The sequence below is a fragment of the Megalobrama amblycephala genome, linkage group LG1, assembly GCF_018812025.1.
Source record: "Megalobrama amblycephala isolate DHTTF-2021 linkage group LG1, ASM1881202v1, whole genome shotgun sequence".
Lineage (NCBI taxonomy): Eukaryota > Metazoa > Chordata > Actinopteri > Cypriniformes > Xenocyprididae > Megalobrama > Megalobrama amblycephala.
In genome coordinates, this window is record NC_063044.1 from 34,837,691 (window position 1) to 34,858,387 (window position 20,697).

The 20,697-nt window shown below is 37.8% G+C and overlaps 3 protein-coding genes across 4 annotated transcripts; 2 read left to right on the plus strand and 1 right to left on the minus strand.

Annotated features, from left to right (window-relative positions):
• Window positions 1-1,554: 1,554 nt before the first annotated feature.
• Window positions 1,555-5,414, plus strand: LOC125245667 (gastrula zinc finger protein xLCGF3.1-like). 2 transcript variants are annotated; one of them, XM_048156369.1, is made up of 3 exons: window positions 1,555-2,410; window positions 3,749-4,378; window positions 4,427-5,414. In XM_048156369.1, the coding sequence occupies exons 1-3, from the start codon at window positions 2,353-2,355 to the stop codon at window positions 4,912-4,914; spliced, it is 1,176 nt and encodes a 391-aa protein (XP_048012326.1). In that variant the 5' UTR covers window positions 1,555-2,352; the 3' UTR covers window positions 4,915-5,414. The 2 variants fall into 2 exon arrangements, with proteins under 2 accessions (XP_048012326.1, XP_048012333.1); XM_048156376.1 differs by lacking the exon at window positions 1,555-2,410 and having other exon boundaries at window positions 2,893-4,133; window positions 4,218-5,414.
• A 4,659-nt stretch (window positions 5,415-10,073) lies between these two features.
• On the plus strand, window positions 10,074-12,919 carry LOC125245755 (gastrula zinc finger protein XlCGF7.1-like; the record flags this gene model as incomplete). The annotated part of the gene is made up of 2 exons (XM_048156482.1): window positions 10,074-10,548; window positions 12,102-12,919. Coding segments are annotated over exons 1-2 (876 nt in total), but the record flags the coding sequence as incomplete, so codon positions are not given.
• Window positions 12,920-18,008: 5,089 nt separating this feature from the next.
• LOC125245854 (E3 SUMO-protein ligase ZBED1-like) lies at window positions 18,009-20,366 on the minus strand. Its single transcript, XM_048156657.1, has 3 exons — window positions 19,713-20,366; window positions 19,363-19,545; window positions 18,009-19,145 (listed from the first exon to the last, which is right to left on the minus strand). Exons 1-2 carry the CDS (start codon window positions 20,311-20,313, stop codon window positions 19,499-19,501), a joined length of 648 nt encoding a protein of 215 aa, XP_048012614.1. The 5' UTR covers window positions 20,314-20,366; the 3' UTR covers window positions 18,009-19,145; window positions 19,363-19,498.
• Window positions 20,367-20,697: the final 331 nt, after the last annotated feature.

Consider the following 20,697-nt stretch of genomic DNA (forward strand, 5'->3'; position numbering starts at 1 on the left):
CAGTCGCTGTGTCTTTTATCATTCAGCTTTAACCCTGTGATTATTCAGGTAGGGTCAGGATAGTCAGATCTGCCTCAATCATAAAGTTCTCACCTGCCGCAGATGAAGATCTTCAGGAGTGATGAAGAGTCTCTTCTGCTTCTTCTGTCTTGAGACTCAGTTTAAGTAAAGCTCTCTGTCATTGGTTGTTGATACATCACATGATCATCCAGACGGGATGCTGACAGTGGCGGGAAGTTTAACTTTACAGAGAGCAGCTCATGATGGCAGCTGTTATTAGTCCAGCTTGTGAAAGAAAAATTAAGTTTTCAGAAATATAAACCAGAATGGGAGTCTGTGGAGTAAAAGGCTTCCTCAGATGCTGAACTGCATTAAGTGTAGAAGGATAAATGATCGAAGGACACATAACAGCATCTCCAGTATTGCTGGATAAGGTTAGATTATAGATCTTAAAATGGCAGGTTTTAACTGCTTTGTATCGTAACCATTAAAATAATATTTTTATTGTTAAAACCGCCTCCTGTGTGAGAGTGCGCACACACACACACACACTCATTTACATTTAGTTCACACTTTAATTCATCCTCTCTAATCTACATGTAGCCTATACTGGTGATTATACTGGATTTAATACAGATCAATGCTTTGATATCTTAAATATGAGATTATTCTGTATCATGACGACAACCCTACTTTTGTTACAGCTGGTTGCAGGAAGGTAACACAGATGAGGAGAATAATATCAGTTTAATACAATCATCCACAGGCAGAGAGGTGCAACACAACATAGTCAAATGGTGAACAGACAAAGACTGAGTGAACAGGAGGAACTAAATAGCAAACATAACAGGGTTAATTAATGGGACACAGGTGATGCAAATTAACTAATGATGATGGCGGGAAACAGAACATGTGATCAATGAAAACAAACTGAGAGTCCATGAACTGAAACAGAAACTAGACAGACTGTAACAACTTTGTGCTGCTCTTTATTTTGAAAGGTTTTGTGATCATTGTCTCTTCTGATCTAATTTCACTACTGCAATCAATGTACTTAATTATTAGAAAATCAAACTTTCAGTTCATATATACTATATTACTGTAGTTGTTTAGCAGCAGTGGTTGATGAAGATGAGTGTCATTAGTGTTTGTTTCTGTATTATTGGTGTTTTATCCATTTCATGTTGTGAGAAATAACAGTATTGTCTTTCAGTAGAGCAGTTTATAGGACAGTAATGTGTTTCTATCAGATGATCTGCTAATGATCTGAATGTCTTGTTGAATGAGTGTTGATAATCTGAGGATCATCAATATTAACAGAGAAACTGCTGAAAACACTCTTTATTTCATGTCAATAGTTCCTGTTTTCACCTCATTTATTATGCTGATCTCTTCAGATCTGCTGTAAATTGACACTTAAAGCTCATTTCATTGCTGTCAACAGACTGAGGGGATTTGTGGACCTCGAATATGAACAATTATTTTTGTCTTTATGCTTTTAACTGATTTTCTTACTGTTCTTTACTACTTTTCTAGATATCTTTCAATATTTTAATAGAGAAACAGAATAAAGTTCTGAATTAACATCAGTTACTTTACGATAGACCGATATAAATTCTGAATGCATTTAGTTTAGGTGTGAAATACACAAGTTAATATAGTTAATATAGCACAAAAGAAAAAAAACATATTTCAGGCATATTCAGAACGAGAATCATTTGCTGACAATCAAACACTGTATTGAAGGATCACAGTGAAGCCCAAAATACTCTTGAATTGTCATTTTAAATTTTTATACTTTGCCACTTTCCTTCAAACCACTAGCTTTCACCCATTTGTCACCAAGAAGTTTTTAATCATTTAAAATATAATGAAATTTAGTATGATCTCTTATTCTTTTATATACTTTATTAAATACAGGTCAAAATAACTGATTCCTTTTTGCATTAAATATATCCATTACACTAAATGATAATGGGACATTAAAACATTTTGTTTTCACAAAAGTAATTTAAAACATTAAACAGACACATTTAATTTAGTGAATTTTCTATGTAAAATCACTTTTGTACATTTCATTTGATGCAGACACTACAGTTTGATCTCTGGACTTTAACCCTATAAAACAAACACAGTAACTGATTTATTTTTTATTTGGGCAGATCAGCTCCTCCAATCAATCTGCAGTTCAGTCAACAAAGCCCCGCCCACTGCAATTCACTTAATGAAGCTCCTCCCACAGCAGTCACATCATCAGTATAGCTCCTCCCACGGCAGTTCATCAATAAATGCTGGAATATTCCCATCAGACGAGCACTGAAGCATCAGGAAGAGCTGAAAACTGCAAAGAACATGAGTGATCCAGAACCCTGCAGAATGAAACACACTGAAGATACTGAAGAACAAAGAGGTTGGTGTTTATTCTTCATTCGTTCATGATGCTGAACAACATTCATGTTAGAAAGATTCAAGCACTTCTGCACATTTAGAGAAACAGTAGAACTATGAAATTAAACAATGTTCTTTTCTAACAGGTAAAGGAAGTTTGAGAAACTTTCATATTGATTGTCAACATCAGATCAAACTAAATATTTACATATTTTACATTTATTTCATTTGTTTCACAATTTGCAGGAGTGTTACCAGAATTTAGCCATTTTCAATATAGTTTACAACATTGTTCAACTTTCCAGAATGGCTGACAGGGTTGTGAGTGTAACTTGAGCAAAATCTCTTCTTACAGTAACTTTGGTAACAGGGTTGATGAATGCAGTCATTCATTTGAGTAAAAACTGAGACAATGGATTGAGATTATTTTCTTGTCCTCCCATCATGCTGTAGAAAAGAGCCCAGATGATGTCACTTCCTGGGTGTTTTTGAAAGAAGGAAAATCATGTCAGAAGTAACAGGGTTGAGTGAATCATGTAGGACACTGATAATAACACATTTAAAGATCAGTCAGTCTAGACTTTGAGCATGTAAACTTTCTACAGACACAGCAACAGTCAAGATATGATGTGATATATTTTTTTAAAAACATAAATAACAAATAATAATCACTCCAAAATTTGAAAATATACAATCTACTCTACTTTACTGCAAACTTCACTTGATCTTGTGTTTCTGGAGTCCCACATTCACATGTGTATGAAAGGAAGGAGAAGTCTAGTGTGAACGGCCCTTAATAATTACACAGTTTTTAGGAAAATTAATTAAATATCAACCTAAAAGTTGATGTCAAAATATGGTTGTTAATATCACATTAGATCATTTTGTCATTGATTGAAAATATTTCAGAGCAATGTTTTCTTTATTTTCTTTCTGTAGCCAGGCCGATTCTGTAGCCAGAAGACGTCCATTCAGTGCTGATTGTCTTAATTCAGTAAATCTTGATGTAAAAACATTTGAAATTGGAGTCAGATTAAACGAGCAGCTAAAGTAAAATTGAGACTAAATTCTAAAATTAAGTGAATTTCACAGGAGCGCTGAAAAGACGTACACACATTATACCTTCACCAGACCACTGGATTCTGTCGCTGGAACAACAGCTGGTCCTTTACGATTGGAAGATTAATGTTAAAGTTTCAGGGACATATGCAACTAATTTATGCAAATGCATCAAAATGATCGTAATGTTTTGTAGCAGTTGTCTATCACAACAAGTCTCAATTTTATCACCTTTAACTTCATATTTCTCTCTTTATTTTGATTAAGTGAAAATGAAATGACCTTTTCTCTTTCATTTCAGAGCTGATGGAAGTGAAGGAGGAGAGTGAAGAACTGAGTGAAGTGGAGGAGGAACATCATGACAAACCTGGAGAAAAACCTTTGAGTCGCTCAAAGACTAAAAAGACATTTTTAAAGAAAAGAAGAGCCAAGAAATCTACAACCTGCACTCAGTGTGGAAAGAGTTTATCAACCAAACAACATCTTGAGATTCACATGAGAGTTCATACAGGAGAGAAGCCGTTCACATGTGATCAATGTGGAGAGAGATTCACAACCAAACAATATCTTGAGGTTCACAAGAGAGTTCACAGTGGAGAGAAGCCGTTCACATGTGATCAGTGTGGAAAGAGCTACAGTCAATCATCACACCTTAAAGAACACATGAGGATCCACACTGGAGAGAAGCCTTTCACATGTGATCAATGTGGGAAGAGTTTCACACGAAAAGGACATCTAAAGGAACACATGAAAGTTCACACTGGAGAGAGACCGTTCACATGTGATCAATGTGACAAAACATTTCTAGGGTCATCGGACCTGAAGAGACACCTGACAGTTCATACAAAGGAGAAGCCACATTCATGTTCTGTGTGTGGAAAGAGTTTTTCACTGCTGTGTAGTTTAAAAGAACATGAGAAAATTCATACTGGTGTGAGAGAGTACATGTGCTTTGAGTGTGAGAAGACTTTTACTACAGAAAAAACTTTAAAACAGCACCAGAGAATTCATACTGGAGAAAAACCTTACAAGTGTTCATACTGTGACAAGAGATTCAGTCAGTTAGCACATCTGAAAACACATGAGATGATCCACACTGGAGAAAAACCTTACAAGTGTTCACACTGTGACAAGAGATTCAGTCAGTTAGCACATCTGAAAACACATGAGATGATCCACACTGGAGAAAAACCTTACAAGTGTTCACACTGTGACAAAAGATTCAATAAGTCATCATCTCTGAAAACACACCAGATGATCCACACTGGAGAAAAACCTCACAAGTGTTCACAGTGTGACAAGAGATTCAGTGTGTCATCAAATCTGAAAACACATGAGAAGATCCACAGCAGAGAGAAGCTGCACACCTGTGATCAGTGTGGAAAGAGTTTCACTATTAAAAGTCACCTGAAGATACACATGAAGATCCATGCAGTGGAGAAACCACATCTCCACAGTGTGAAATGAAGTGCTGAACAAAAAAATGCACACGAGACACGTCCAGGTGCAGAAAGTGAAGTATACCCGAGGCTTGATGGGGGCTGTCTTTCTGCGCTCATGGGCAAAGAATTATCTTTGAAAGGTTTGCACACTCAACTGTGCGCAAGATGGAGCAGAACATGGGAAATGACATATAACCGGGCCTTAACCACTACAAATTGTAGTGGACTGGAGCTGACAGCTCACTTTGGGAAAAATACCCCCAATGTCCCCCATGTTATTATGTCTAGACATGTAGTTTAACTGTTGCTGGTTGATGCGAGAGGCATTCTGGGATACCTGGCTATCACAAGTACTCTCTCGATGCATCCTCGATAAAAGGCGGATCAAGAACACATTCTGGGATTTGAACTGTACTTGGCTAGATGTGAACTTTGAATTGGATCAGTACTCGAGCAGCAGCTGAAGACGTTTCAAAAACAGACAAGAACGCATATTAAAAAATGGATAACTAATGAATGAATGAGGCATTTATATAGCACTTTAACTATGTACTACTGTACACTGTAAGTGCTTCACAATCACATCAGGGGTCGCTCCTCATCAACAACCTGGATAATTCAACAGCAGACACAGAGCAACAGCACCAAGATCAAATCTGTGGTTTATTGATAAAGGAAGCGCCGGTTTGAAAATTTGATCTGATATTGTCGGAGTTGTGAGATCCAGATGATCACTGGGCGTTCAGAGCTCATGTACCCCGCCGAGAGCAGCCTTACCTCGGCTAGTCCTTCCGATGTTTGCCGCTGACTCTGATGACTCTGTAGTGGTTAAACATGAAATATAATTCATCTTTTGTAACAGGCAATCTTTGGTCTCATTAATCTATAATTTGTTCCCTGGAAAATCGTTTTAGCTGAGGGTAAAATAAAGTTTCATAACTTTATATATTTAGGCTATTTAACTTTACCGTTGTAGTCTATTAGAGCGCTGACTTTGAACGTTTGACTGAACTGTTTGCTTTAATTTTTATTGTAGCTTCTTACAAACTGTAAATGTAAATGTACCTTTTGCTTAGATTTTTATAATGGCTGTTATTGATCATTAAAACTGACATTTAACAAATGAGACAGAGTTGAGTTTTATGATTGCAAACTATATGCACATATTGCCTGAACCACATATGTTTATTATTTTTAAAATGTAAATTAAAAGAGGAAGTTTTATAGTTCTGGTTTATACCATTCTGGTGTTTTATAGTTTGTTTGGTTGTAAATATACATGCAGTGAAGATAATCATTGACTGCGTTCCCTAAAATATACATACAGAGATAACTGGAGTGGCCAGAATATGAAATGTCAAGTGTCCCCAACTAAGCAAGCCAAAGGCGACAGCGGCAAGGAACCCAAAGTCCATCAGGTGACAAACAGGTGTGGTAAAATTGAGAAAAAAACCTTGGGAGAAACCAGGCTTAGTCGGGGGGGCCAGTTCTCCTCTGGCGAACAGTGCTTTGTTACGATTCAGGTAACTATCATAAGTCCGATAGGATCGCAACATTTAAAGTATTTAATCCAGTTCCATCTAGTTGAGGATCGTATTCATCACGCCGGTATGGACGGTCTGTTGAGGAACTGTGGCACTGGCTGTTGTGTTGATGAGGCCTTCACAATGGATGATCTAGTTGACTCAATCTCTGCTGATACTTCAGGGCTGCGTTGTGGTTGTGTCAGGGCGCTGGCCCTCGGTCTCACTTGAAAACGGCTGTTGGGGAAAAATTTAATCACACAAAAAGATTTATGTTTGAGTTCACACTGAAGTCAATATCTGTTTCAGCTATGCAAAACACCTCTCTGAGCTCAACAGACACAGTGTCTGTTGAAACCCAGGGAGTAACGATGGGACACCCAAACTGAGAGCTTTCCCAAACCAAGGGTGTCAGATAATTTAAATAAGTTCTAAGACAAAAGGGGAGGCCATTTGTGTGTGTGTTTGTTACCTTCATCCTGTATGGAAAAGTACTGGGGAGAGTTGCTCAAACCTCTGGGGTATAAATGTTTGTGGGTTATTTTGTGTCCTTAGTTCACACTCGGGGCAGACATTGTATGGTTGTGTCGACTGTGGACTCTTTCTTGCAAGAAATTAAAATCTTTATAAAGTGAATTTTCATAAGGTTTGTCTCTTATTAGTGATTTCAACTAATTAATTTTTGCCACAACAATTTTGGTGTCAGAAGTGGGATTCCTTGGACGGACCTTCTGGACCTGGAGAGCACCGGTTACCTGCAATCCTGACCCAAGTCAGCCCTAACCCCATTTAGATTCAGGGACAAGGGACCGGTGCTGTGTAGGTCCAGGAGGACGACCACTGGAATCAAAAGAAAACGAACCCGAGACGGCAACGGGTGCTTCTGGTAAGAGACAAACTTGCAAAATTCAGGGGGAACATTTTTTAAAAAAAAAATAGAATTTGGTTAAATTGAAAATTAAATTGATAGGGATAAACCATAAGGGGAGTCTGAATCTGTGGCAAATGCAGCATGAATTGATGTTTTTTAGGAGGTAAAAAAAAAAAAAAAAACTGAAATCACGTGGGCAAATAAGGGGGACTGAGTTGAGTGCGGTCCGGGGACTGAGTTGTGTGCGGTCCCGAATAGGGCGCTATTGAGAGCGTCCGCCCGGCTGATCTTGGGTGAAGAGATCAGATCTGTACGGAGACGTCCAACAGATTAATAGCACGCACGAAAAGCCACAGAATCAGACTGCCAATATGGGGAAATCCCAAAGCAAGCTAGTGGAATATGAGACACCGGTATTTTGTAAAATTGTTCATATTTAGGCCAATTATTTTTTTTTTTTTGTTGCCAATTTCTATAAAAATGCCCTTTGTTGCAGTCGCACACATGTTTGTGTGTGTGTGTGTATGAGATAGAAAGTTCGTTCCACTTTGTGTTTATGGTCATGTAGAACATTTCAGATTTATACTGGATTTATTTATTTATTTTGACAAATGAAATGGTAAAAAAAGTAATTTTCAATGTGGGGTCAATCTGACCATGAAGGACTTTATGCACCTATAGAACAACCAAATCAAGCCCAGATTTTTTGTGCGTGCTTAGATAGATTATTTAGGAAAAGTCACAGAGTTTCATGCCCCTGAGATGAAAGGAAAACTTTTAAAAAACGAAGGAAACTGTCAGCGGGGTCAGCTGGACCCCAAGAGCCGATTAAGGGTTAATATTCGTTGTCATCACTGTGAGCGCTGGTGTTTTCAATTCATACTTGCAGCCGGAAGGCGCTCTGTGCACATTTAGTCCACAAATTCATCTAAAGAAGAACAGGACATTCCAGGAACTGAAGGCATGTCTTCCAGAGGTCTCTAACCATAGCTTTAACAAACAGATAAACACTTATGATAAACACAATGCCTGCATGTATTGACTGAATAGCGCTGGCTCCGTGGGCGTGGCCGCATTAGCGGATAATGAGCTGAATCACGGACTTCTGACATGGCTCTCTTTTCATACAGATTACATAAACACAGAATGTTTCTTTTCGATTTGACTTACACGATTTAAAACCTGACATTTCAACGTTTCTTTAGACATAAGTGTCATTTATTTTGTCATTAGTATTCACTAAGTTACAGTTCATTTTCTGAGAACTATCAGATTAAACTTTGTTCAGAGGGAGACGAGAGATCACGCTTCAGGTTAGTTTTCTTTATTTTGCAAAAAGCACAACATTTTGTTTTTACTCTGAGTGTATACAAATAAAAGAAGACATTCTATAGTTTCAATTGATATATTACTTATGTCTCTATGACAAGAAATGACGGAGTATTTTAAGTATGTTTTGCTGCAATGTGAAAAAAATCCTGCAAAACGCGTCTGCATGTTACCCGACTCCAGAGAGTTAAGAGCAGGACAGACTTTAATTTTTTCAAAGTGACTTGGCTCTATGGCTGCAGCTGATAGATGGGGGGGGGGCTATTTTTAATGCCATCTCTTCTTGAAAGGACAATACGTCCTTAATAGGTACCACTGAAACCTCATTGGAAGGTAGGTTCTCTTTGTTAACAACATCCTCTGGAATTTTGAACACCTGTCCACAGACAAGAGCACTTTTCAGATTTTTTACCAGATGTGGGATATCAGGCATGAAATAGAGACTCCTGTCTGGTGTTGCTGGATGTGGCACAGATGTTTTGGTATGGTCGACCCCAAAGGATTTCCACATGGCCTGGTTTGGACTACCCATATTGGTGGTGACATTAATACAGATCACTGCTTTGATATCTTAAATACGAGATGATTCTGTATTATGACGACAACCCTACTTTGTGCTGCTCTTTATTTTGAAAGGGTTTGTGATCATTGTCTCTTCTGATCTAATTTCACTACTGCAATCAATATACTTATAATTAGAAAATCAAACTTTCAGTTCATATATATTATATTGTAGTTATTTAGCAGCAGTGGTTGATATATATATATATATATATATATATATAAGTGTCATTTGTGTGTTTTTGTATTATTGGTGTTTTATCCACATCATGTTGTGAGAAATAACAGTATTGTCTTTCAGTAGAGCAGTTTATAGGACTCGAATAATGTGTAAAGTGAGATGATCTGCTAATGATGTGAATGTCTTGTTGAATGAGTGTTGATAGTCTGAGGATCATCAATATTAACAGAGAAACTGCAGAAAACACTCTTTATTTCATGTCAATAGTTCCTGTTTTCACCTCATTTATTATGCTGATGTCTTCAGATCTGCTGTAAATTGACACTTAAAGCTCATTTCATTGCTGTCAACAGACTGAGGGGATTTGTGGACCTCAAATATGAACAATTATTTTTGTCTTTATGCTTTTAACTGTTTTTCTTACAGTTCTTTACTACTTTTCTAGATATCTGTCAATATTTTAATAGAGAAACAGAATAAAGTTCTGAATTAGCATCAGTTACTTTACGATAGACCGATATAAATTCTGAATGCATTTAGTTTATGTGTGAAATACAAAAGTTAATATAGTTAATATAGCACAAAAGAGAAAAAAAAGCATATTTCAGGCATATTTAGAATGAGAATCATTTGCTGACAATCAAACACTGTATTGAAGGATCACAGTGAAGCCCAAAATACTCTTTGTCATTTTAAATCTTTATACTTTGCCACTTTCCTTCAAACCACTAGCTTTCACCTATTTGTCACCAAGAAGTTTTTAATCATTTAAAATATAATGAAATTTAGTATGATCTCTTATTCTTTTATATACTTTATTAAATACAGGTCAAAATAACTGATTCCTTTTTGCATTAAATATATCCGTTATACTAAATGATGATGGGACATTAAAACATTCTGTTTTCACAAAAGTAATTTGAAACATTAAACAGACACATTTCATTTAGTGAATTTTCTCTGGACTTTAACCCTATAAAAACAAACACAGTAACTGATTTATTTTTAATGAAGCTCCTCCCACAGCAGTCACATCATCAGTGAAGCTCCTCCCACAGCCATTCTCCAATAAATGCAGGAATATTCCCATCAGAAGAGCACTGAAGCATCAAGAAGAGCTGAAAACTGCAAAAAACATGAGTGATCCAGAACCCTGCAGAATGAAACACACTGAAGATACTGAAGAACAAAGAGGTTGGTGTTTATTCTTTATTCATTCATGATGCTGAACAACATTCATGTTCTTGCACATTTAGATAAACTATCAAATACATACTGAACTTTTAATGACAACATTCATGTTAGAAAGATTCAAACACTTCTGCATATTTAGATATGCAATTAAACTATGAAATTATACATAATTCGTTTTTTTTTAACAAATGCTCAGTAAAGGGAAGTTTGAGAAACTTCATACTTATTTTCAACATCAGATCAAACTAAATATTTATGTATTTTACATTTATTTCATATCTGCTTCACAATTTCCAGGAGTGTTACCCAAATAGAGGCATTTTCAATATAGTTTTCAACATTGTTATTTTTTAGGAATAAACTGTAAACACCAAAATGTATGAAGTGAATGAACTTTCCAGAATGGCTGACAGGGTTGTGAGTGTAACTTGAGCAAAATCTCTTCTTACAGTAACTTTGGTAACAGGGTTGATGAATGCAGTCATTCATTTGTGTAAAAACTGAGACAATGGATTGAGATTATTTTCTTGTCCTCCCATCATGCTGTAGAGAGAGCCCAGATGATGTCACTTCCTGGTGTCACAGTTTTAAGAAATCCTCTGGTTTTGAAAGGAGGAAAATCATGTCAGAAGTAACAGGGTTGAGTGAATCATGTAGGACACTGATAATAACACATTTAAAGATGCAGTCAGTCTAGACTTTGAGCATGTGAACTTTCTACAGACACAGCAACAGTCAAGATATGATGTGATATATTTTTTTTAAAACATAAATAACAAATAATAATCACTTCAAAATTTTAAAATGTACAATCTACTCCACGTTACTGCAAAATTCACTTGATCTTGTGTTTCTTGAGTCCCACATTCACATGTGTATGAAAGAAAGTCAGTGGAAGGAGAAGTCTGCTGTGAACGGCCCTTAATAATTACACAGTTTTAGGAAAATTAATTAAATATCAACCTAAAAGTTGATGTCAAAATATAGCTGTTAATATCACATTAGATAATTTTGTCATTGATCAAATATATTACTCAAAATATTTCAGAGCAATGTTTTCTTTATTTTCTTAATATTATTTATAAATTATTAATAATTATTTAAGGGAAGGTGGCAGAGCAGCGATTTGGGAAATTCTGTAGCCAGAAGACGTCCATTCAGTGCTGATTGTCTTAATTCAGTAAATCTTGATGTAAAAACATTTGAAATTGGAGTCAGATTAAACGAGCAGCTAAAGTAAAATTGAGACTAAATGCTAAAATTAAGTGAACTTCACAGGAGCGCTGAACATACGTACACACATTATACCTTCACCAGACCACTGGATTCTGTCGTTGGAACGACAGCTGGTCCTTTACGATCGGAAGATTAATGTTAAAGTTTCAGGGACAAATGCAACTAATTTATGCAAATGCATCAAAATGATTGTAATGTTTTGTAGCAGTTGTCTATCACAACAAGTCTCAATTTTATGACCTTTAACTCAATATTTCTCTCTTTAAATTATTTTGATTTACTGAAAATTAAATGACTTTTTTTCTCTTTCATTTCAGAGCTGATGGAAGTGAAGGAGGAGAGTGAAGAACTGAATGAAGTGGAGGAGGAACATCATGACAAACCTGGAGAAAAACCTTTGAGTCGCTCAAAGACTAAAAAGACTTTTTTAAAGAAAAGAGTCAAGAAATCTACAACCTGCACTCAGTGTGGAAAGAGTTTCTCAACCAAACAAAGTCTTGATGTTCACATGAGAGTTCATACAGGAGAGAAGCCGTTCACATGTGATCAATGTGGAAAGAGCTACAGTCAATCATCAAGTCTTAAAGCACACATGAGGATCCACACTGGAGAGAGACTGTTCACATGTGATCAATGTGGGAAGAGCTTCACACAAAAAGGACATCTTAAGAATCACATGAGAGTTCACACAGGAGAGAAGCCGTTCACATGTGATCAGTGTGGGAAGAGTTTCACACGAAAAGGACATCTTAAGGAACATATGAAAGTTCACACTGGAGAGAAGCCACACACATGTGATCAATGTGACAAAACATTTCTAGGGTCATCAGACCTGAAGAGACACCTGAGAGTTCATACAAAGGAGAAGCCACATTCATGTTCTGTGTGTGGAAAGAGTTTTTCACTGCTGTGTAGTTTACAAGAACATGAGAAAATTCATACTGGTGTGAGAGAGTACATGTGCTTTGAGTGTGAGAAGACTTTTACTAAAGCAAACAATTTAAAAGTGCACCAGAGAATTCACACTGGAGAAAAACCTTACAAGTGTTCACACTGTGACAAGAGATTCAATCAGTCATCATCTCTGAAAACACATGAGAGGATCCACACTGGAGAAAAACCTTACAAGTGTTCACAGTGTGACAAGAGATTCAGTCAGTCAGTAAATCTGAAAACACATGAGATGATCCACAGCAGAGAGAAGCCGCACACGTGTCATCAGTGTGGAAAGAGTTTCATTATTAAAAGTAACCTGAAGATACACATGAAGATCCATGCAGTGGAGAAACCACATCACCACAGTCTGAAATGAAGTAGTTCATTTTTATGTGCTGAACAAAAAAATCTCTTCTGTGTAAGTTAGCCACAGCCAAATCTCTCCTCTCCAGCTATAGTTGGCGCCATGGGCGACAAGTTTTATTTATTTATATATTTTTTTGCAGTTACAAAATGTATTTTTGTACCTGCATCAGCAAATTATTCACAAAAATTTTAAGCAAACAAGTTTAACCCTTTAACCACCCAGTGGTCCGTTAGCGGGACTGATAAGAGTGTTATAAGGTTAAACAAGTTGTTTTTTTAAATGAGGAGTTTGCCATCTAACTAATCTTTTATTATGCTCGCAGTGCGTCGGTTAAATGAATTGCAATATTAATTTAATAATAAAAGTAGCATAATAATAACAATAATCCGCTATACGTGTCACGATCACGTCTGTTCCTGTCACATCCCGGACTACATTTCCCATGATCCTCCATTGCTTATCACCTGCACTCACTTCACAATCACTCCACACTAATCACCACACCCAGCTGCCACACATTACCTGGACTATAAAAGACTCATACACACACCACCTCACCGCGAAGTCTTGTTGCCTCTGTGTACAATTCCAAGCGTTTATCTTGTCTGCCTGTCTGTTTCCCGTCTACGATCCTGTGCCGCCTGTCCTGACCTTTGCCTTGTCTGCTGTTCTGTGAGTGATATCTGCCTGCCTCGACCTACTGCCTGTACCCTGACTACGATTTCGCCTGTTCCTTGCTGTACCTGTTTGCTGTAATCTGACCCCTGCCTGTACGACCACGCTCACATTTAATAAAGCTTGCATATGGATCTTACCATGAGTCCCGAATCGTTACAATACGCCACTGTGAAGCAATAAACGGTGTTCAGGCAGCAAATGTCCCATTGATGACATGATGCCTGGTAATAGTATAAAACATTTTTTATACACGTGCATCTGTGGTTTAGTATACTTTGAAAGATGCGCGGACACGACTGCATGCAAGACGTGTCCAGGTGCGGAAAGTGAAGTATACCCAGGGCTTGATGGCGCGCTGTCTTTCCGCGCCCTCGGGCAAAGAATTATCTTTGAAAGGCTTGGACACTCAACTGTGCGCAAGATGAAGCACAACGTGGGAAATGACATATACCCGGGCCTTAACCACTACAAATTGTAGTGGACTGGAGCTGACGGCTCACTTTGGGAAAAATACCCCCCCCAGTGTCCTCCATGTTATTATGTCTAGACATGTAGTTTAACTGTTGCTGGTTGATGTGAGAGGCATTCTGGGATACCTGGCTGTCACAAGTACTCTCTCGATGCATCTTCGATTAAAGCCGGATCAAGAACACATCCGGGGATTTGAACTGTACTTGGCTAGATGTGAACTTTGAATTGGATCAGTACTCGGGCAGAAGCTGATGACGTTTCACAAGAACAGACAAGAACGCATAATAAATAATGGATAACTAATGAATGAATGAGGCATTTATATAGTGCTTTACTATGTACTATTGTACACTGTAAGTGCTTCACAATCACATCAGGGGTCGCTCCTCATCCACAACCTGGATAATTCAACAGCAGACACAGAGCAACAGCACCAAGATCAAATCTGTGGTTTATTCATAAAGAAAGCACCTTTTTGAAAATTTGATCTGACGCTGTCAGAGTTGTGAGATCCAGATGATCACTGGGCGTTCAGCGCTCATGTACCCCGCCGAGAGAAGCCTTACCTCGGCTAGTCCTTCTGATGTTTGCCGCTGACTCTGATGACTCTGTAGTGGTTAAACATGAAATATAATTCATCTTTTGTAACAGGCAATCTTTGGTCTCATTAATCTATAATTTGTTCCCTGGAAAATCGTTTTGGCTGAGGGTAAAGTAAAGTTTCATAAGTTTATATATTTAGGCTATTTAACTTTACCGTTGTAGTCTATTGGAGCTCTGACTTTGAACATTTGACTGAACTGTTTGCTTTAATTTTTATTGTAGCTTCTTATACCTGTAAATGTAAATGTACCTTTTGCTTATATTTTTATAATGGCTGTTATTGATCATTAAAACTGACATTTAACAAAATGAGACAGAGTTGTGTTTTATGATTGCAAACTATATGCACATATTGCCTGAACCACATATGTTTAATATTTTTAAAAATGTAAATGAAAAGAGGAAGATTTATAGTTCTGGTTTATACCATTCTGGTGTTTTATAATTTGTTTGGTTGTAAATATACATGTAGTGAAGATAATCATTGACTGCGTTGCCTGAACCACATGCATGGTATTAATATGTTAAATTTATTGTTGCCTAAAATATACATACAGAGATAACTGGAGTGGCCAGAATATCAAATGTCAAGTGTCCCCAACTAAGCAAGCCAAAGGCGACAGCGGCAAGGAACCCAAACTCCAACAGGTGACATCAGGTGACAAACAGGTGTTAAAATTGAGAAAAAAACCTTGGGAGAAACCAGGCTTAGTTGGGGGGCCATTTCTCCTCTGGCGAACAGTGCTTTGTTACGATTCAGGTAACTATCATAAGTCCGATAGGATTGCAACATTTAAAGTATTTAATCCAGTTCCATCCAGTTGAGGATCGTATTCATCACGCCGGTATGGACGGTTTGTTGAGGAACTGTGCCACTGGCTGTCGTGTTGATGAGGTCTTCACAATGGATGATCCAGTTGACTCGATCTCTGCTGATACTTCAGGGCTGCGTTGTGGTCATGTCAAGGCGCAGGTCCTCTGTCTCAGCTGGATACGGCCTGGATCCGGTTGACTACAGTAAACCTCCGGATAAACAGAGAGACTAATATTAGCGTAGATGCCATTCTTTTTCTGATGTAACGAGTACATCTGGTGTTATAGGAAGTGTTCCCGGTTCCGGCTGAACTAATTTATGCAGCCTAATAATCCTTTAACGGATTTGAAAATATAAATATATAATATGTTATGTGTATGCCAGGTTAAAGAAATGCGTTTTTAGTCTAGATTTAAACTGACAGAGTGTGTCTGCTTCCCGAACAATGCTAGGAAGATTGTTCCAGAGTTTAGGTGCCAAATAGGCGAAGAATCTACCGCCTGCGGTTGATTTTGATATTCTAGGTATTATCAGCTTGCCTGAATTAATGCATTAATTCTCTCTAATGCATTAAGAGCTCGCTCAGGTACTGGGGAGCTAAACCATTTAGTGCTTTGTAAGTAATTAGCAAGATTTTAAAATCTATATTATGTTTAACAGGAAGCCAATGCAGTGACGACAGAACTGGGCTAATATGGTCATGCTTCCTAGTTCTAGTAAGAACTCTAGCTGCTGCATTTTGTACGAGCTGTAGTTTATTTATCAAGCGGGAGGAACAACCACTCAGTAGAGCGTTACAGTAGTCTAGCCTTGAGGTCATAAACGCATGAACTAGCTGTTCTGCATTTTTCATTGAGAGCATATGTCGTAGTTTAGATATATTTATAAGATGGAAGAATGCGGTTTTACAGATGCTAGAAACATGGCCTTCAAATGAAAAATTGGTATCAAAGAGCACACCCAGGTTCCTAACTGACGACGAAGACTTAACAGAACATCCATCAAGTGTTAGACAATATTCTAGATTATTATGTGATGAAGTTTTTGGTCCAACAATTAGAATCTTTTTTTTTTTTCCGAATTTAGTAGGAGGAAATTACTGGTCATCCAGTTTTTTATATCAGCTATGCATTCCGTTAATTTTGTGAATTGGTGATTTTCGTCAGGGCGCAAAGAAATATAGAGCTGAGTATCATCAGCGTAACAATAAAACTAGCGCCATGTTTCCTAATGATATCTCCCAAGGGTAGCATGTACAGAGTAAAAAGCAACGGTCCTAGTACTGAGCCTTGCGGTACTCCATATTTAACTTGTGATCGAGTAACTCTAATGAGAGCAGTCTCAGTACTATGGTATGGTCTAAATCCTGACTGGAAATCCTCACAGATACTATTTCTTTCTAAAAAGGAACATAGTTGTGATGAAACTGCTTTTTCTAGTATTTTGACAGAAAAGTAAGATTTGAGATCGGCCTGTAATTGACTAATTCTCTAGGATCAAGTTGTGGTTTTTTAATAAGAGGTTTAATAATAGCCAGCTTAAAAGTTTTTGGTACATATCCTAGTGATAAAGATGAATTAACAATATTAAGAAGAGGATCTATGACCTCTTGAAACATCTCTTTCAATAGCTTAGATGGTATAGGGTCTAACATACATATTGTTGATTTTGATGATTTAGTTGAGACAATTCTTCCTCTCTTGAAGCAGTAAATGAATTGAATTTTTCCTCAGGGACACTACAATGCACTGTCTGATGTGATACTGTAGTAGACGGTTGAGATACATATTTCTTGCCTAAAATCGATATGATTTCAGGTTGGCTGTCAGTTGTCCATCTTCCTCCGATGGGGCCAACGTGTCCTCTTTAATGCGATGCAGCACAGGGAGAAGAGATGATGCAGTGACATAATTCTCATTGGACATAATGTCGGTGAACTCGCTCACTGGCTTTAACGCTTTGTTCACTGAGTGCAATACATCCTTGTCTTGCCATGTGATGGTCAGATTGGCTTTACGTCCATCAGCAAGAACTCGATTGATGGCCGTCCTCTGCTCTAGTATCCTCTCAATCATTTTTTGCTTGGAGCCCCAATGAGTTGCACAGTCCTCATGGAAGAAAAAAAAACAATGTTATAATTATTATAAATAATTATTTAAAAATGCATAGGACTATTCATACATCTAAGAAAAATGGTATGAAACATTTAATTTGTTTAGGATTAATTATAAATGATCATAAATCTTTTAAAATGTGTTTTAAGAATGAAAAAAATATGTAACTTTCTATTTAAGATGTTTGGTGAAAACATGAATATGTTTGGTCTAACAAACATATTCAACTCCAAAAAAAGAAAGAAAAAGTGTTTAACACTTTTTCACTGAATCTCCATTTTAATTTTTTTACAACTATTTCAAACATTAAACATCAAATAACTTGTTTATTTATAAAGTTGAAAATATTACAAGTAGAGGTGGGCATAGATTAATTTTTTTAATCTAGATTAATCTAGATTAAAATGGCTCATTTGAATTCTGCCGAAGGCATTCGGAATATGATGAAAATAAATTATGTTCAATAAGATGTACTTGTGTTTACCAACTGTTTATTCAGTTAAACATGAATTTTGAACTGTAGGCCTACATAAGAGGTTGTGATGAACCGTTTACAGTCAGTAACTTTGTGTCAATCAGTCCAAGCTCTATTTCTCCTTCTTCCACCAGTCACTCAGGCAAACCAGCTTGTTCACATTTTCTGGTGACAAACTAGATCTCCTCTTCTGCACAATATGGCCTGCTAAAGAAAAAAGTCTCTCGCATGGGACAGTTGTGGCAGGAGTCCCCAAGTATTTACGGGCAATGTGGGCCATCTTACCATAGACAGCAGTGTGCTCCGACCACCACTTCAGTGGACACTGATCTAGACTGGCACTGGGCTCTACCTTGTACCTCTCCACAGTATTGTCTTCTGGTGTCTCATCATCTGATTCTGAGTCTGATCCTATCAGTAGCAGGGCTGTTTTCTTCTTGGGTGGCTCAGGATTCTCCTCCCCGAGTGGCTGCAGAGCAGGTTCTTCTCCCTTCACCAACTCACTTAGCTTTGCCCACACTGGCTCCCTCTCTGCTCTGGGCAAGCACTTGAGGTCCTTAAATCGTGGATCTAGAGCAGTCGCCACCTTTGATGAATAAAAAATAATAATTATTGATTGATGAAAATTTCACTTCATCTATTCATTGACCGATCTACTGGCTTAACAGTCTATAATGGTCAAACAATGCAGTTATCTTCTGGTCAGTCTGACATACCTTAAGCCATTCCAGGTTTATATTCTCCCTCCGCTGATTGAGGTCCTTGGTGAAGGCAGCCTTGAATCGCACAATATAAGCAGGATCATCATCTGAGATCTTCATCGCGTGCTGGAGGTGGCACAGGGCAGGTAGAACCACAGAGCAGGATATATACTTATCCCCACCAAGGAGCTCAGTGATGTACCTACACAGACAGACAGACACACACACACACACACACACACACACACACAGAGAAACAGAGCAATAAATAATTAATGACTGATTCATTTAACTCAGATTACACATTTTTAAAGTTCTTAATCACATTACATTTAAGGGCACATGTTTCTTAAATACAAAGTGACATTTAAAAGAACTTGTATGCAAATTCATGAACACGCTATCTTTGTAGACCATACCTGCATGGCTCCAGCAGTTTCTCTAGCTTTGCCAACTTCTCATATTCTGCATTTGTTGGGAGGGCCAGATTGTGCTTCTGCTGAGACAGCATTGTGTGCAGTGCATCTCTGTTGCGTCTCACGCGCGAGAAACTGCCTAGGCACACGCTTCTGCAAAGTGACGCTCCTCTGTTTTCATCACACCTAACGGACAGACAAAGTAGATCAGAATAAGTTCATTACTAGTAGTAAACAACTAGCAATCATCAAGAAGCAAACATAATGTGGTGGTAATTCGTGGTGTCGTGATAATTAATACGCTAAGTAATTAAATTAAATTATGTAATTTAAAATTACATAACGTAGCCTACCTAAAGCGAAGGAGTGAAGTTCCCAGCTGGCATCGATGAGGTGTACAGTAACGCAGAGGTAGTTATCGTTGTTGACAGATGTCCAATGGTCCCCAGTCAGTGCTACACACCTTGCCTCTACCATCTTCTCATCTTTTGCGGATTTCTCTGCGGCGTACTGGTCATGTATTCTCCTTATGATAGTTCGCCTCGCAGGTAGTTTGTAAGATGGGTCACCTGTGGCCGCCTGGAGAACAAGCTCGAGTCCATCATCTTCAATCACGCTGATTGGCCGGCAGCTGGTGGCAATCCACTGAGCGAGGAGATTAGTTAGCTTGTCTGATAGAGCTGTGCTGACGGGCTTGCCTCGGTTGTACTCAAACATAGTAGTTTGGCGACGACTCTTCTGCGCTACATCAGTGCTTGGCCCGGCATCTTCCACGTTAGCTAAGGGATGCTTTGCGTTTAGGTGGTACTTGAGACTGGAAGAACTTCTACAGTAAACTAATTCTGCATTGCACAAGGTGCAAACAACCTTAGTTTTGTCGAGGTTTCCATTGGGAAGCTTCTTAAAAATAAATTTTCCCTGAAGCAAACCCGGCGGCTTCATAGCTGCATCCATGTTAGCACGTCACGTTTTTGATGTGGTAATTTCACAGTAGGCATACACACAGGTTCGAAGACTCGTTCTCGCCCCCTACAGTGCAATTCAGCTAGGTATACATTTTAGGTATATTTGAACTGTGTGCTAAAATGATCATTGTAGCACTGCATTGAAAGTATACTTTCAAAATACATTATTTAATATCCTAAAGTTGTAGTGTATTTTAAGCTAAATTTTAGATTAATTTTTAAGTTTACTTATTGCATGTTTGGAATTCACTTCATTACTCGTGCATGTTTCATTTAAAAAGAGTTAAAATGTATGACTAATGCGTTAAAAGCCCATTTTTAAATTTATGCAGTGTAGCCTGCAATTTTCAAATATGTATAAATATGTTTAATA